The 17,165-nt window shown below is 42.6% G+C and overlaps 1 protein-coding gene across 4 annotated transcripts in view; it reads right to left on the bottom strand.

The window, feature by feature from the left end:
- Positions 1-17,165, bottom strand: part of THSD7B (thrombospondin type 1 domain containing 7B) — a 540,474-nt gene that overhangs the window by 8,625 nt on the left and 514,684 nt on the right. For all 4 annotated transcript variants that reach the window (XM_087730295.1, XM_087730298.1, XM_087730296.1 and 1 more), the window contains 7 exons: positions 15,781-15,922; positions 14,265-14,380; positions 13,591-13,708; positions 7,050-7,195; positions 1,719-1,878; positions 1,181-1,354; positions 996-1,091 (listed from right to left, as the gene is read on the bottom strand). In XM_087730295.1, the coding sequence (XP_087586421.1) occupies positions 996-1,091; positions 1,181-1,354; positions 1,719-1,878; positions 7,050-7,195; positions 13,591-13,708; positions 14,265-14,380; positions 15,781-15,922 (952 nt within the window). The remainder of the gene's footprint in view (positions 1-995; positions 1,092-1,180; positions 1,355-1,718; positions 1,879-7,049; positions 7,196-13,590; positions 13,709-14,264; positions 14,381-15,780; positions 15,923-17,165) is intronic.

Raw genomic sequence — 17,165 nt, 5'->3', positions numbered from 1 at the left:
CTTGCTTGCTTAGTTTATATAGTTAAATACTAGTCTATTGAGCACATTAGCATAATATCTGTAGGCATTGCATTAATTAATTTGCCTTAACAAGGCAGGGAATTATTATCATACCCATCTTGTTAATGGAGAACAGAGATATACAGATTTAAGCAATTTGCCACAGGCCACATAGGAAGTTGAGGACAGAATCAGGAATTAGATGTAGATCTTCTGTGTCCTCATTAATGTCTTATCTACATAAGAAGACATAATCCACATTACGCCTTTGCCCATCCTCACTTGGGGAAATATGTGCTTCTATAGGAATAAAAACATGTTAATGAGTTCTTAACTACTCGGCAACCTTTGCACATAAAACTTTTGTTATTATCTTAACTAGTCATTATAAATAGAACATCTGCATTTTCATTCCTACTCTCCTCATTCACCCTGTGCGTATTGAGAGAGATCCTACAGATGTGCAAGCCCTACTGCCTTTGCCAGTCTCTCATGGAGCTTCAAAGTGCTGACCATGAATTTCCCTTTTCATCCTGCGCAGGCTAAATTTGTAGGTCACGACAACAGCAGGAATCTCACAGTTCGAGTGATTTGAGATTCCTGTGTGTTGAATAGAAGAAGAGGTACAGAAGCTGGGCTCTCTACCACACGTGTGATGTTCGCTTCTGTTCTCCACAGTTACAGGAAGGTTGCACTAATGGCTGTGCAAGCCAGCCCAGGAAGCCCTTTTAGTACATGTACACGCATTTCTTCCCATGACCAACCCAACAGTAGGGGTAACTCACCCAAATACTCTCCTGCAATGACATGTGTGATGTTGACCTGACAGCAAGGCTGGTGAGCTCCCATCTGTCTTTCCTACATACAAATCTGAACTGAAATTCTGGAGGAATTAGGAAGGCTGTCCAACTGCCCTCTGAGCAACTGATGCAGAAGAAGAAAAACCTGGATGAAGACTTCCATCCATAGTTGTGCATGGCAATTTTTGGATATACCTGTGACGTTTATTCCATCTGAGCGCTGACACCACACTGTGCGTATATTGTCTCGCCAAAGGCTGGTTTTCCACAGGTAGTCATAACACTTCCCTCCTGCAATACCAATACCAGTTAGTCTCCACCTTGCAACAAAACCAGAATAAACTCTTGAACGGGAGGAAGGAGCGCTGTGGCCACGCTACCTGAGCAAGGCCGTGTTTCCATCGCTTGTCCGGAGCAGCTCTCCTGATTCTCAGGAGACTGAATGACAAAAGCCCTGGATCGGGACTGGTGTCCTGTCGTCTCGAAGCTCCTGCCATTGATGCAGGTGAGCTCGCAGGAGCTCCACTCTGACCACTCTGTCAGGTGGCAGTCACCTGCACGTTAAAAGAATAAATCACAGGTTTTCAAAAGGAATCAGCCTCGAAGGACAAGGACAACCTAAGCGCACAACAGCTGTAATAGTGAAATACCCTCAGTTTATTGCCCAGTGGAATGCATTATTCAGATTTTCTGCTTCATGGGGAATCTCACTTTCTCACAAAAAAAAAAAAAAAACAAAACAAAACCAAAACCAAGTCTTTGTCAGGTGAACTAGAAACAGCAGACTGAGGATTTACTTGATCTGCTGAAGTACAAATTCTTGCTTGGGCGACTGACAGTACTCAGAGCTATGGAAGCATCTCTGTCTCAGACAGCTATCACAGGCAGAAATGCGCTGTGACTTTCCAAAGACTTTACCTGGGCAAGGCACAGAGCACGGTAACTGCAGCACACTCTCTTTCGATGGCAGCTCACCACACAACGCATTTTCTACTGGTTTGGATGTAACAGAAACAGATGCATCGTGCACTACACACGTGAGGTTGCGGACTTGCAATCCATCTCCACACTGACCACCCTACGAAATGACAGAAGGGAACAGAGACACACGTAGCTGACGTTAGCAGATGACAGAAGAAATACGGTTGATTCCACCTAAAAAGACTTCAAAGATACACATTTGGTCTTTGGACTGCAATAGTATCCCCCAGGTATGGGAAGACAGATGGAGATCTGCTCTGTACACATCCCTACAGAAGCTCAGAGGTAGGGGCAGAGCCACACAGACAAGTGTGTCGTAACCAATGCAGGAGAAGAAGCGGGTACCATAAAAGATGAATTCTGTCTTTGGGATCAGCCCTTCATGCCTTTAACTAGAGGTAGTGAACTTACCGATTCTTAAGAAATGCCCAGTTACATGAACACAGAAATTTTTGGCTGCTCTAAAGAGGCCAAGAGTAGAGCCCGCCCATAAGGAACGGATATTTCCACACACCTCCTTTGATGATGCAGCCCAATAGGAGCACTTATGTGCTCCTATTAACCCTGCAACAGCAAAAATGCTCCAGCACACTTAATTAGACTGCAAGGATTACTGCGCACTGCGCTGTGTAATTTCTTAAAGGGAGCTATTGGTTCTGCAGTGGACAGAGATCACCAACTGGTGTCACATACCCTAACGAAACACCATCCAAAGTCAGGCACTGCCTGTTAGCACTGAACTCCATTCGAACAGGCAATAGGAGGCTCTGTCCGAGCCGCTCCACGCTCGTCAGCCCAGTTCCAAAATACTTAGTCATACACCAAACTACTTGCTGAAGAAGACTTCCTTTACTGGAAAATCAATATTGTTTGGCTCGAGCGATGACCAAGGGCTGCGGATGCTGTAAGAGCTGAAGCACTGGGGTTATTTCTAGAGGCTGGAATTGTTTCATTCTCATCTGAAAAACAGAGCTGCAATGATGTTTGAGGTGCACACCTTAAACCTGCGTGATGCTTTATGAACGTGTGCCTGAAGCCTTGCGGAAACAGCACTTTACAAAACTCAGTAAATAAAACCCAAGAAGAAGGATGAAACATTGCTTTTATATAACCAAGGGAAGTGCTCCTTTGGATCACTTGACAGTGGATTCTTTTAAAATAATGGACTTCATCTGCAGAACAGAATGGCTCCTGCCAAGTGCATTCATTGAGCAGTGGGTTTGCAGCAGGAACGGCTCTCCTGCGTACACCTGGCAGCTTTTCCATTCTCTCCATCCCTTCTGTTGCAGACCCACAACGAAATGGAAATAAGAGCATAACTAGCTGGATTTAGAGCAGCTGTTAATCAAAAGCATCTTAGAGAAGTATTAGTGTAGATTTACTATATGCAGCCAGATTTCAAGTTTTTAACACCGTGTTTCACTTTAGCCAGTATGTAACTTACTGTTCTAAATTACTGTTTCACCACTGAAACCTCTATTGCGGTCTGAGATTAATGGTGTGTGAATAACTCATGCAGCTGTCAATTGGGTTAGAGCTCTTAGAAATGGCTGGTGGGAACAGAAGACGATGTGGAGAAAATTCTCGGGGGAAATGGGCTCTAATCAAACTGCACTGTATTTCCAGCTCAAAGTGGCTCCGGGTACGCCTAAAGATTACTGGAAAGAATGAAAAAAGTTTTTTAAAAGATACTTATTCTTGTGTAAGCAATATATAGGTATTTATATACATATCAATATATTAACAGTTACATGAATGCCGAGATATAAATATAAATAATAGGTGAAAACAATACATTTTTTTGGTACAGCAGTCTTCACTATAAAAGTCCACATGCGGCATTCACCATTCTTCTATCAAGCAATATTGGAAATACATTCATATTTTCGAATGTTTAGAATAAAAATTAAATAGAAACTGTGGACTTTCAAACAATTCCAAAGATAAAGGTTCACTTTTTAACAGTGGCTTCCATTCGCTTGCTTTCTTTCAAGACCAACAGTGTGTTTTTGCAATCAGCTGAACACACTTAAAAGATAAAACGTCATCCTGTCATTTATAGAGGGAGATGGTTTTTGGTATATTTGGCAAGGTCATAAGCAATGCAGGAGCACTGCGTTAACTTCCCTATCATCTTAAATATTATTCATGTCCCCAAAATTATACATTTGCAGATCTAATTAATAGGTGTGGACTCAGTGGAAGTTTGCTGCCGTAATGGCACACTGAGGATGCAGGGAATAGCTGCTAATCAGAGGAGAACTGCCAAGGAGATGATCACATATTCAAAACTCAGGGGATCGAATTTGTATTGTAAATGCTCTTTCTTGGAAGATGCGATCATCTGAGGTTTGCCTAGAACCAGGATTTGCCTCCTGAGTGATGAGCTCCTGGCAGGAAATACGTGGGGATTTGACTTGCAGAGACGATTCCCTCCGTTTGGCTGCAAAAATTCCTACGCTGACCCTGTGGAGGATGCAAAAGCCACCCTGGGTCCCCTAAATACAGCCTGGAGGTACGGGCCCCTCCAGGCGCACCTGCACGGAGCCTCCACCTCTCACCCCCCTTGCCCCAACCGACCACCAGTAAAATAATGAGAAGGCTTACACCGGGACTGTGTTTTGGCAGCCAGGTATCTTTTGAATTGACCAACATGCTAACACCATCTGCACAAACCTTCTCTCAACATCACCTTCTGATACTTTCCACATATAACACGCTAATAAGACAAGAGATAACAGTCCTAATGAGATGGATGCTTTGCCCAGACGTGCCTTTAAGAAAAGTTTTCCCTTTTCAGCTTTTACCGGGGTTCACATGCGTTCACAATTATTTTAGGTGAAGAGTTGACTGGGCAATGCTTTCACAGGTTGATGAGCATTTAATCAGGTAAAAGTTTTCTCTAATGAAGAAGCATTGTGCAATCACATTTAAGGGAGTGCTTTTAAAACACATTAGAAAGAAAGGGTTCTTAGTCTTCTTATGAATGTTAGGCAGCTAGTGCTTGATAATGTCTAGCTACTTCACTTACATTCCTTTAATGCAAAAATTATGAACAGTGTCAGCCACTGCTAATTTTTTTTTAAGCTAATCAGGGTAAACCACTTCAACTCCAGTAGGAAAATGATTAGTGTAACGTAACCCTTTAAGATGAGGTGTATTGACCATTTCCCAAGTTCTGCAGCCCTCTGAACGCAGCAGAAATGCCCCACGCCCACTGGAGGTGTGCTCGAGACACTTGGGACTACCTGGAGAGCAATGTGCTGATTTCCCTACTGTGAAAAGCAGCAATTCAGAACACTTAGCGGGCTCTATTCTTAAACATGCAGACACCTCTAATTATTCACATGAAGTCAATTTAGCATAAAATAGTCCTTCTACAATTAAGGAATGCAGTCTCAGTTATCTCATAATACAAGGAAAAAATATTTTAGCCTTATAATTAATTGTCCTGTTTATATTATTATAGGAAAACACATTCACAATATGCATTTTGGTCCTACCGTAGGATGCATTTACCTTATTTCACAAAGCATCCTTCAAAACAGGACTTCTGAAAGCTTTCTTTAGAAAGTAATCTTAAGCTTCTTTTCCAGTAAAGCACAGGAATAAATCACCCTGTATTTATGAACTACATTTAATTCCTAAGCACCTCATTAAAGAGAAGCGAGCACAAATAAAATGGTTCCCCTCCAAAACAAAGCAAAGGGTAGAGAAACTACATCACAGTAATTTAAGGAGAGAAGCAGGCTCTGTCTCACTGAAAGCACGGGATGATATCTGGGTTAGGGAAGGCTGTGATTACCTGCTCTGAGCTGAAATTAGCTGGGTTCTGGATGCGCACACTTTTAATCTGCACAATGTGTTATTTATCTGGAGTATGCCAGGGCGTTAATTCAGCTTTCCTACTAATTCTTTTATCAGGTCTGTTAGCTCCTACGGTTGAAGGTCTCTTCCCTAATGTTTAACAGAATTTGCTTATGTTAGCTGGACAAAATATCACTGATGTTATAATTTTGTTATATTTATGTTATACATAAATAAATACTGAATGCAGTACATACAAGGACAATATTCACATCCCTAGTTGCAATGAGTTGTCGTTCATTATGTAAAATATAAATATATTTCTGTTTCTCTAGTCTTGGACTGTCCAAAGACTGTCATGCTCCAAATTTCATTTGTGAAAACCTAGGAAAATTCTGGGTATCCGTTTTGCCACCCGCAGTATTTGCTACACGTCCATCTACTGCATCTAGAAACCGAGCAGGTGTTCAAGGCATTCACAGCATGGTAGAGGGCAGAGCAGAAAACACAAGGCATGTGTCTTCATGCACATTATTGGCTTCAGTCTCCTACATGGTACAATGTGGAAAAGCAGCCACAGATCCACGCAGAGGTCCTGTCCCCTGGGACCAGACAGGGCACCTTTCCACCCCAGCCACACTTCTCCCACCTGCATCTCCGCAAAGCCGGCTTTAAGTAGCATGAGGGGACTTTACTCCATCTGAGAAACCTCAGTGTAAAAGATTCACCTCTGCTTGAACTGGGTTACCGACTAACATGTTTTAATATTGGAAACGTGATCTAACAGATAAGGAGAGAAGACAAAGCATGGGGCGGAATCAGTTGAAGACTGGTGCAAGTCACTGGCAGTGAGAAAATGACGGCTCCAGTGCCAGCAATGCAGAGGTGCCAAATGTAGGTACAGCACATCGCAACTGAATCCAGCCGGTTTTAGATCATTAAAAAGACAGCTTGGCTAAGGCAAAGTAGAAACCAGCACTTCATACAATAACTCACACTATTGTACCAGAGACCTTGTGGGGAAAGACCTGCTATACAGTACTTAAAAAAAAAAAAAGGAAAAAAAAAAGATAAAAAAGACTAAGCTCTTTTGAAATCTACTGTATCTATTTTCTTGTTAGAGTTATTTTATATAATTAAATTATAGGTCACCATGACTATGCTCACTCAAGCACATCTACTCCGTAAATCTTCTTTAATACCTCTTTAAGCTTGCGGTATTTGAACCCATACTGTTATAAATCGCTGCTGATGGCTGGAAGATGAGGTGCAGAGGTTTACTGCTCCTGAACTGCCCCTGCTTTCCTACGGATCTTACCAGCGCCTTCAACAGCCACAGAGACATCTCCGACCCGCCAACAGCGACCTCAATCAATTCTGCCATGTAGTGATGATTTTTGTTGTTGACCCCGGCCACGGGGAACCCGAGGAGCCCTCGGGGAGGGCTGGAAAAAGCCGTACCTGGACTCTGCAGGGAGACCACGGGCCCAGCAGCCAGCTGTAGCAGGGCTTCACCGGGCAGCTCCTGTGCTGGGTGAGCTGCTCCGGGCAGGGTCTGCCCTCGCCCACTGCCTCCAGGACCACCGAGCGCCCACGCACCATCTGGCCTAGGCGAGGGGAGAAGACAGGACACGGTGAAGGAGACCCGGAGGAAGAAAGAAAGGCAGATTTTGTGATTTATCAGTATTCCTAGTTCATTTTCCACCACTAAAATCTGTTTAAAAAGCAATTAATTGGGAAGACTATTTGGATAATACAGATGCAATTGTTAAGTCTAAGTGATGCAGTCACTGATATGCTCAAACACAGTTTTTAAACACAGTTTTGTATGTTTTCCAAATACATTATTTGTTTACGCAACACATTTGAATACTTGACTAAATTGTGATTATTAAATATGACAAGAAAATAATTCCTGTGGCAGCATCATTTCTAACATTACGCATTCACTATGTTTCCAGAGATTTTTAACAAATGAAATTTTCTTTTTATGACCAATTATGTGCATCTAATTTGAAAACTGCAAACACTCTAGTGGCTATTACTGTCCATAACCACTTTTGCCATTTCCATTAAAATCCTATTTATTATTGGTGAAAACTTTTTCAGCCACTGAATGGAAAAAGCAATTATGTTACTACTTTTGAAATAATAAAACTGAATATATTCATTAAAGTTACAGCAATTCCATTTCCGTCTCCTTTGCTGTCCATTTACTTCCAGGAATGTTTTCACTCAAAATGTTTCAATTAGAATCCCGGATCCAATTAAAAAGAAAAGTGGAAAAAAAAAAGCCCTTATGCAACGGGATGCAGAAGATTGTGCTGGGGATAAAATTTCTGCCTTGACTTTCAATAGACATGGATTTGAGAGGCAGTTAAAAAAATAAAAGGCCTGGGTAATAAGGGCACACACCTACAAGAAGACAGATGCGAGCCGTAATTGCTAACTCACTGAAAAGGAAAGAGATAATGTGTTGCGGTGGAGCACTCCCATTTGTATCGCAGTCGCTCAGCTGCAATCGGGAGTAGAGGGGAATCCGGGGGGGGGAAGCAAACACCCCTGCGAAGTGGGGAGGCTGCGATATTCAGCCAGCTCCTTCTCCCAGCTATTTATGCACGTGCTTTTTAATTAACGGTACTGCAGCTGGGTTTAAGGTACATCTCCAATAACAGCCATGGTGACTGTCTACGGAGCAGGGTTTCCAAAAACATTTTAGCAAATAAAAATTAAAAGCAGACACACCTGAAAAAGCTACTGATGGATACCTTAGCAAGCTCTCTTACCTTTACAATGCTAGTCCCTTGCTCTGACCCATTGAATTCCATTTTTAAACCCATTTAAACCAATTTTAAGACTTCTTCTTTTCCAATGCTAATTCCCTGGACCTGGGGAGTTTGTAACAGAAGTGATGATAAAAGCTCTTATCCACATGACTGTGCATTCAGCCATCACGGAATCAGATACATTAGGAGGTGGAAAAAATCCTGCCAGCTGAGAGGAAAAGAAAGGTGAGAAACTCCTGCGGTTCACCAGGGGTCAGAGCAAGGGAAGATAAACCCCCCAGCCCGCTGCCGGCAAACCCCACGGCAGCCCTCCCCTGCCCAACAGGCCAAAATTAGCTGTTTCTTCCTCTCCAGCAATGGACCAAATTTGCCGGATTCTGAATTCTGAATGCTGAGGACTAGTAAGCAATGGAAAAGGCTCTTTGGGAAACCGTGGGAAGCTCGTGCCTGTGGGTTTTCGGGATGCCCTGGGGCAGGCGGGCACCCGGGCCAGGGAGCTCTGCGGCCACGCCAGGCACGAGCTCCCAAAACGGCAGCTATGGAAAAGGAGATCTCTTAAGCTTAAAAGATCTGATTTCATTAGGAGGGACTTGAAAGCCTGAAGCATTCATCAAGCTATTTTAATTAAAGAAATAATTTCCTTTCGTACACTCTGTTTAACAACTTTCTAGCAAAATGTAAATGGGAAGATCACTGAATAGAAAACACGATTTTCCTTTTAAAGGGGTTAACAACTGTTCTGTATTTATTGACATTTTATTTTCCTACAGTTGGTTATCCAAACCATTTGAACTTACTACATTCACAATGGTCAGCTGCTGCTCAACTCATGTAGTCTATCACTTTCTTTTTATACTGTGAATAAATCATTGAAGAAAGAAATTTCATTTAAATCCTTCTTTGCACATTCACTGCAGTGCATTTCTTAAAGCTCTGATTTTTTTTTCTCACTCCATAAATTTATCTAGGTGCCCGGTTACCACTCAAGTAGCAGAAAAACTCCCCGTCTTTACTTTTTAAATACCTTATCTTTTGCTGCCTATGGAGAACAGAATCTCACTGCATCTGAAATTATTTTTCTTCCAATACAAACTCTGGAAGAGTTCAAGCAATCCTAGTTGTTTCTTTAATTTCCAAATGAATTTTTCTTTCACTTCCCCATGAATTGGCCACATGTCTGTTTCCTCTGCTCTGTAGTGTTAAATGATACAAAAATTAAGACAGAAAGTGTGCTGAAAATTGAAAATAAGTATTTCTTCATATCCTCAAATTTGTCATTAGTTTTGAAAGGAGGAAAAAAGAGGCTAGTCTTGTTAATGCTGGTCACTTAAAATCCTGTTTTGCATCAGTGGCTAAAATTTCATCTCAGAAACATAGGATCACGTTTTCAAATCAGAAGAATGGTATTTTTTTGTCACCCCAAAATCTTGCCATTCCTTGCATTTTATCCCCACAAAGTGATGCGTCGCAGCTGGAACCAAGACGATTAAAATTCCTTCTAGAGTTCATCCCAGTCAAAATCACTGACACATCGTTATCTGTTTGATGAGCGTGAACAGAGCATATAAAACACAACCCTATCAAGCAACCGCAAGACCAGAGCAGGGATCGTTAGTTAAATACAGCCCTGGAGGTCAGGTTAGGTCAAGTCGCAAGCAAAGGGGACTGGTGATAAATGGGGCTTTTCATCTACTTTCCACTGCCAGTCCCACCAGTGGGCACTGGGGCATCCACAGCTCTGGGAGAGGTTTTGGTGGCCCCTCTTCCAGCAATGCCTCCCAGCACCATCAAAGCGGAGCGCAACGAGTTTGAATAGCAAGCGAAAAAAAGTCACCAAACTTTCTTCTTCAGAAGGCAAAACCAAAAATATTTTCCCAAATTGGGGATGAATCAGTGAAAAACGTCACCACCAAGTTTTCCAGTCGTGCACATCCTTGTCCAACTCATTTCTGTCCCATGGGTCAGTCTGGTGTTGGGGTGCTCGTCTCTGCGACCTGCTACAGTCTCTGCTGGGCTCTGAGGACTGAGCAAGGCACGGCAGCGTGTTCAACCCTGCGTAACTCGGGGAAGTCCCATAATTTATCTGATGAAGTCAGCTTTACAAGTGGCAAAGCATGGGTTTAGGTGGTTTTATACTATTTAGCACTCCTGTTAGACAACTTGGGAGAAATCGTACAGGATTGGAAAACGTTTACATAGAAAAATTCAGCATCCTCCTGTGTTCATTTACCTTAACAAAGCAAATGCAATGTGCTGGGGATTATCCGTACCAAACATCTTTCCAGTAACTTTGATTCAGGCCATGGGAGCATCATCCATTAACGCAGTACTATACATCTTTTCATGGCAGTACAGCAACTGATATGAGGAACCCTAATATATAACCCGATGTCAGCCTAAAACCCTAATCAACATCCTGAACAGATGCTGCCCACAACTACAGCTGCAACAGGCAAATATCAGTTACACATCTCCGTAGGCTCAGCACAGGCATGAAAGAGAGATCTACTTTACTCATCATCATTTATAAAAATCAATATATTCGCCTTTGGCTGCTGTGTACCAGAACCATATTAGCTGTCAGTGCCACATACACAGCAGCACTTCATGTTTAAATGCATTGTTCCATAAAATAGAACCTGAGCAAGAGAAAGGTACCATCGATTAAAATACATCACAGCAAACCGTTACTGGAAGAGATGGACAGAATAAAAAAGTTAGCAGCAATGCTTAAGAAACACATGAAAACATAAATCCAGCAACACTAAATTTTGATCTGGATGATACTTAAATTATGTTTCTCTTTGAAGGCGTTTATGGTACTTGAGCAGGCCCTTCACATGCTCTCCAAAAAAAGCCAGAGAAGCAGAATATTATTGTGAGCGGAGCCAGTAATGGTGCATACAACTGATTTGCTGTGAATTATTTCTGGGAACCATGCATCTAAGTCCCACATTTTAGCTTTATCAAATAGTGGGCAATTACTTATTTGGCAAAGGGAAACTGAATCAGTGTTTACTACAGCCAATTCCCACAGCTCGTTTATTGTCATCCGTTGCTTCTCCCTGTCTAATTTGAGGCTTCATCCCATTCTCACAAATGCCTGTGAGAAACTCATGATGATTTCAAAGGTCTGTGCAGTACCACCTGTGGATGAGTACATAACTAATATCTTCCCTGTTAATACCATCATCAAGTAGTATTTATAACGAACTGGAACTCAGTGAAGAAGCTGAAATGACGGTGTTTCTGCTGTTGGAACCACAGAAAGGCCACAGCCGCAGGAGTGGTGCCAAGGTCCCTCCATCACGGATGTTTGATATCAGTGTAGCTCCCCACTTGATGGTTGCTGCAGCAAAACTCAGATCAGGACTGGGGCTGCAGTAAAATAAACCATGCACTCGGAATAACTTGGATGCAAAATACTTTTGTTTCATTGACGTTCCTGCTTTGGGATGAGATTCAGAAGATTCAAGGTCCCTACAAAGCTATTCAAACGATAGAGGACTGAGCAAAACTTGGCTTCCTTATGATACAATTTTTAAGACTCTCCCAGCTGCTTAGCTGCCATAGGTTCACAAAACAGTATCTCCAGCTTTTAATTCATACATGTCTATGTCCTGAACTGTATGAGCCAGCTCTCTAACTAGCAGTATAACGGAGTTATGACCTTTGAGGACCAGAAGATGACCCACAGATTGAGTGGAGCTGAGCTTGACTGTGTGGTTCAAGTAGCCTTAATGAGGTTTGGCACCTACAGCCAGGACACTCCCAGGAACTGCTGAGGTCTGCCTCGGCAGGGCACGGATGTTTCCAGTTTTCCTCTGCAGAAGCCCAGCAGATTTATGACATGAAGTAACTGGTTGCTCCTTACATGCATTGAGAACCACCAGCTCTTCAACCAGTCTTTAGGACTTACATAAGCATTTCAGGATCCGGAGCAGACTACAAGACGTACCTTTACTCGAGTACGCCTCTTTGCAGACTGTGCAATGTAAGAGCTCAGGACAAAAAAACCTTCAGGCATTATATAGGATGAGCTGCTCCTTTAGTATGCTAAAAGCCATTAAGAAGTTACAACTTGCTTTTGCACATGTAGCTCTGTTTGTTTAGGGAAGTGATTGAACACTCAAAAAAAAAAATTAAGTCCATTCAGCAACATGAGCATTAACACTCCAAAATGGATTCTGAAGAAAAAATAAAATTTGGAATTAATAGTATTCCTAGTGTGTTGTTGTTAAAACACTGTCTATGAATTATTCATTTCTGTTAAGAAAGCACTACTTTACAAAAGGGCTAAAAGCTCAGCAAAGAAAGAACGCCACTAATCCAAATATTAAGCTTTTTCTATAACATGCTTTGATCTCTGAAATCCATCTGAAGGAATCACTTTATGGAAGTCAAGAGCTTTTTTCTTGTTGACCTTAAGTGAATTTGATTCAAATATACATTATGGCTCTCAAATCATGAAGACCATTAGCTGTATATCTAATGCACATCAGAAGCCTGGGAAATAATGTCACGAGCTTATTTTGAATAAAAGCTTCAACACATTTCCTCATGTCAATACTCAAGGGGTTTTTAAAGTTTAAAAAAAGGTCCTGATCCTTTCACTTTTTGTATGCTGGTGAGCATTACTGGCTATAGAAAACCTCGCTGAAGTTACTGGACTCATACAAGTATTAAGGGACCTGTGAATACAAGACAGAGACAGAGGCATATACTAAATGACGAAAAATAGTCTTGGTGTTTTTTCTTCAATGGGATGTCATTATGTTACTAAAAGTAACTTCACCAGAGGATTTGTATTCAGTTATTTATCCATTTCTTAAGAATCCTGTAACTCTCCCTAGCTCTTCGCCAACTCTAGGTACTCCTCCAGTCTCTGGGGTTAATGTTTCCTATGAATGAATTCTGAGAGTTTGAAAAAATTAATAAAATCCCCAGGCATCTGTCCACTTGGTTTCCTAAATTGCTTTTTTCACTTATGAGTACTTTGAAAATAGCCTGCTTTGTTCAAAAAAGCCAACACCTCAGGACCTCCAGAATGTCCAAAAATCACCTCCGAAGGGTTTGGTGGGGCTCGGGGTGATCCCTGCGCTCTGTACCCTTGCTTGGGGGCTGCGTAAGCCCTTTTGGGACTGGGGGTCCCGTCTGCGCTGCGCTGCCGAGGGGTGGGGGGGTAAAAGGGAGGAGGAGGGCAGGTGGGGACTCACCGCCGGCACCACACGTGTGGGAGCACTGCGACCAGGCTGACCACGCCGAGAGCCGGCAGTCCACCGCGCACCCCACCACGCACCGACTGCTCGTCTGCATGGGCTTCTCCAGGTGAAGCTGTGAGACGACAAGGAAAACAAAGGCGTCAGCCTCCCGAGGTCTCCCGGCCGCCTCCTGCCACGGATGGGCATCAAGTCAGGAAACCAAAAATTGGCAGCGACTCCAGTGGGATGCCAACATTGTTGCTTACAGGGAGTTTTCCCGAGGGTGCAATTGGTGAAGGCAGTTTCAGTATTGAAGCCTTTCATGCCTACGAGTCCTTCAGCATTTGGGTCTTACTCTGAAAGGACAATCCCAAACTTCTAGTAGGGGACAATCTCCCTGGTGGCCAGCTTTGCTGGAGCCATGGTGCAGTGTCTATAGCGGTGTTCCACGCATGCTACTCCAACCCCAAAACCTCCCATTTGAGTCAAAGAGTGATTCCACCCACTAACACCCCGGGGATGCTTTTGTGCCCCAAAGCGCCCAACTGCTGCGCTCCCAGCACCGAACACAACTTCTTCACCGTCTATGGACAGGGTCTTGGTGCGGATCAGAAGGCACCGGCTTTCTAGAAACAAAATGAACCTCCAGGCGCTTCCCTGCCCCATTCACACGCGTGTGCCATCCTCACCCGCTGGCAGAGCCGCGTGCTGACGGTGGCCCCATCGCTGCGCCGGCAGCTCAGGAGGCGACGCCGCTCTCCGTGCCCGCAGGTGGCGTTGGCACCCAGCTGGCACCCGCTCCAGCCTGCAGGCACAAAGCAAAGGATGCAATGCAGCAGGTCACGGCCCTCATTCTGTTTTCCCATCTTTTCACCCAACACACAGGTTACCTTCCCCTAACGCAGCATCAGGGCATCCCAAACCCAAGAACAACCCACACAAAAGAAAGTTGCTCTTAAAACCGAGCAAGGAGGAGAAACCCCTTACTTTGCACTCCTTAACAAAACCGGTACCTCAGAGTGCACAGAAACCTGTTAAACGCTGATAAAGTGTATCAGTTCAACCCAGCTGGCACATTTACGAGACTGTATTGTCTGAAGTAAAATTTCACTTTGATAAAGTAGCTGGGGAAGTTTCTGAAGGGTAACTCTGGTTTAACATATTTATTGTCTCAAGGCAAAGCTTTCCATTATTTAAAACTAAGCTCTAATACTCGTGAAATAAAAACAGTGTTTCTAGTAGAAGAAAATTCATATCATATTACTTGTCTGAAATTATGATGGTCAGAATATAACTAAACTAAAATAAGCCTTAAAACACCATTTAAAATAAGCAAAAAAGCATAACACAAACAACAAAAATTTCCATACACCACCAACAAATAGGATGCATACGAGAAGAAAACCTATTACTTTGTGTCTTCCACATCTCATAATCATGAACACATAAATGTTCTGATTTTCAGAAATGTGATGATAAAAAAGGCATCGTCCTGCTGCCTGTGTGTTTCTAGGGGTTTTATTTCAAACAGACTGAGTTTATATTCAGATGTAACATTTTCTCCTGCTTTGTTCTCCCTTCCCACCAGCCCCCAAACTCCTCTTAGATCTCTCCTCTCTCTGCCTTTCTCATTTATCTGAGCTGGTCAAAGCAAAAGGAATTTTTCTTTTTTTCTTTGTTACTTTGTTTGCAACAGATCTAATTGCTTCTAAGGTCCTAAATAATGCATTTTGCTCTGAATATCCTATGCCCACCCGTAGAACTCGTATTTGCCTTCAAACCAGACTTTTGTTGGTATTATTGGCTTCACCAGAATCAGAGAGATGATACTCTTTTAACTGAAATTTTGTAATTAATTCTGTTGATAACCCACAAAAAGAAGAGATCCCATTTAACCTGTTTTATTTCCAGTGTATCTGCAACGACAAATTAAAAATTGTGCATTTGTCCACTAACCTGTGGACAAAAAAAATATATAGGCATGTAATTAACTTTAGTGAAATCAGTGGTGTCTACACATAACTCTTTTAATGTCAAGGCTTTAACCAACACCACAAGCGAACATAACTAAAAACACAACTGAAGAAAGCCTTTAAGGAGCCGAATCTTTCATGCAAAGATATTTGGAAAAGCAGAACATCAATTTAACTTATGTTATAATTGGTGTCACCTCCTGCTAAGAGTATATTGGAAAGTTATACCTACCTGTTAGATTGTACTGATATTGGAAGCAATTTTGGTTAAGAATACATGGCTTCATTTGTGAACCTTCAGGGCAGGGCTTTGTATTGACAGAAGACCTTAGCACTTGTCGAGTTCGGGTCTGCATAATGTTCGGATCACACACCTATATACAAAAGTGATGGACAGTACGAAAGATTCCAGTAAATCAGACACCGACCGCCTGGGGTTGTTACATGCACATCCACAGCCGTACCGAGGTACGATATAATCACGCTTCTGTTCTAACGATACTTAAAAGCATATGAAGGAAAAGAAATGTGGTTCAAAGGTAAGAATCCAATATTATTAAAAGTCATCTTTCATCCACCCTGATTTCGCTTTTTTAGGCACTCCTATACTATTTATTTCCATAACTTTTTGTAAGGATCCTTGGGGAAAACAGAATAAAGACCGTGCCATTTTCCTGTGCTCTACTCTCCACCTCTTCCCAAGACTTCTAGTAAAATGCCACCGAATAATGAGACAGGATTTCTGGCACAATTAATACATTTTTAAGTAATAACTGATATTACAGCAAAGCTTTCATTTCTAGGATTGCATATCAGTTATGATGCTGACAAGAAGACGGGGCGACTTTTCAAAGTATGTGATACAAATACTGATGTCCGACTGCCTGTAAACCAGGATTTGCTCTTCACATTTTCACGCGAATATGAACCGAGGCTGGTTTTCACTTGTGTTTGTACATCACAGGCATGAACATTGTTTGTTTTTAGCAGTCCTCCATCCTCACTCTCTTAGCACTGTGGCACGGGGCTGTTTTGCTTTCCATTTCAGCTACAGACTTAGCAATAGTGACTAAATGTTTTCTGCCTTCTAGGAAACATCCTCTTTACATAGAGGAAAGCATCTGCTCATCCCCACAAATCCTTCCTGCAGCCTCCTGCTTACCCCTCCTCTGTAGAGAGCTCTTCTCTTTGGATGTCACAGAGGTGTCACCCGCTCTGCCACGCATTTCTTCAGTTTTTCCCTTGGTTTACTTAATTCGGGGATATAGCATAAGCACTGGCTGGGCCATAGGGAATGCAGTGCCACTGCCCATGTCCCCACCCCGGCTGTCCTATCCATGTCTCATGCCAAGGGGAACTATTTTGGGAGGAAGAAGTCACGGTGCCAAAGATTAAACGCCCCTGACACTGGGCAAGGCTAATTGGTGGTGAAGGGCACTAAGGATTGCTGCTTCATCTCACTAAATGAAATAATAAAAAAAAAAAAAAAACAGTCTAAATAAGTTTATTTGGAAGCCAGGGTGATTACAGGAATATGTAATAGCCATTTTGGCTGCAAGGCTGGGGCAGAAAAGCAGCCCCAAGGGCAGGGGCTCTGACCCGCTGAAACTCCGCAGA

This window comes from Nipponia nippon, unplaced genomic scaffold, assembly GCF_047370975.1.
Source record: "Nipponia nippon isolate SJK-2023a ecotype South Korea unplaced genomic scaffold, ASM4737097v1 scaffold_5, whole genome shotgun sequence".
NCBI lineage: Eukaryota > Metazoa > Chordata > Aves > Pelecaniformes > Threskiornithidae > Nipponia > Nipponia nippon.
The sequence above is the reverse complement of the archived record's forward strand: the minus strand, read 5'-3'. Positions and strand labels throughout refer to the sequence as shown.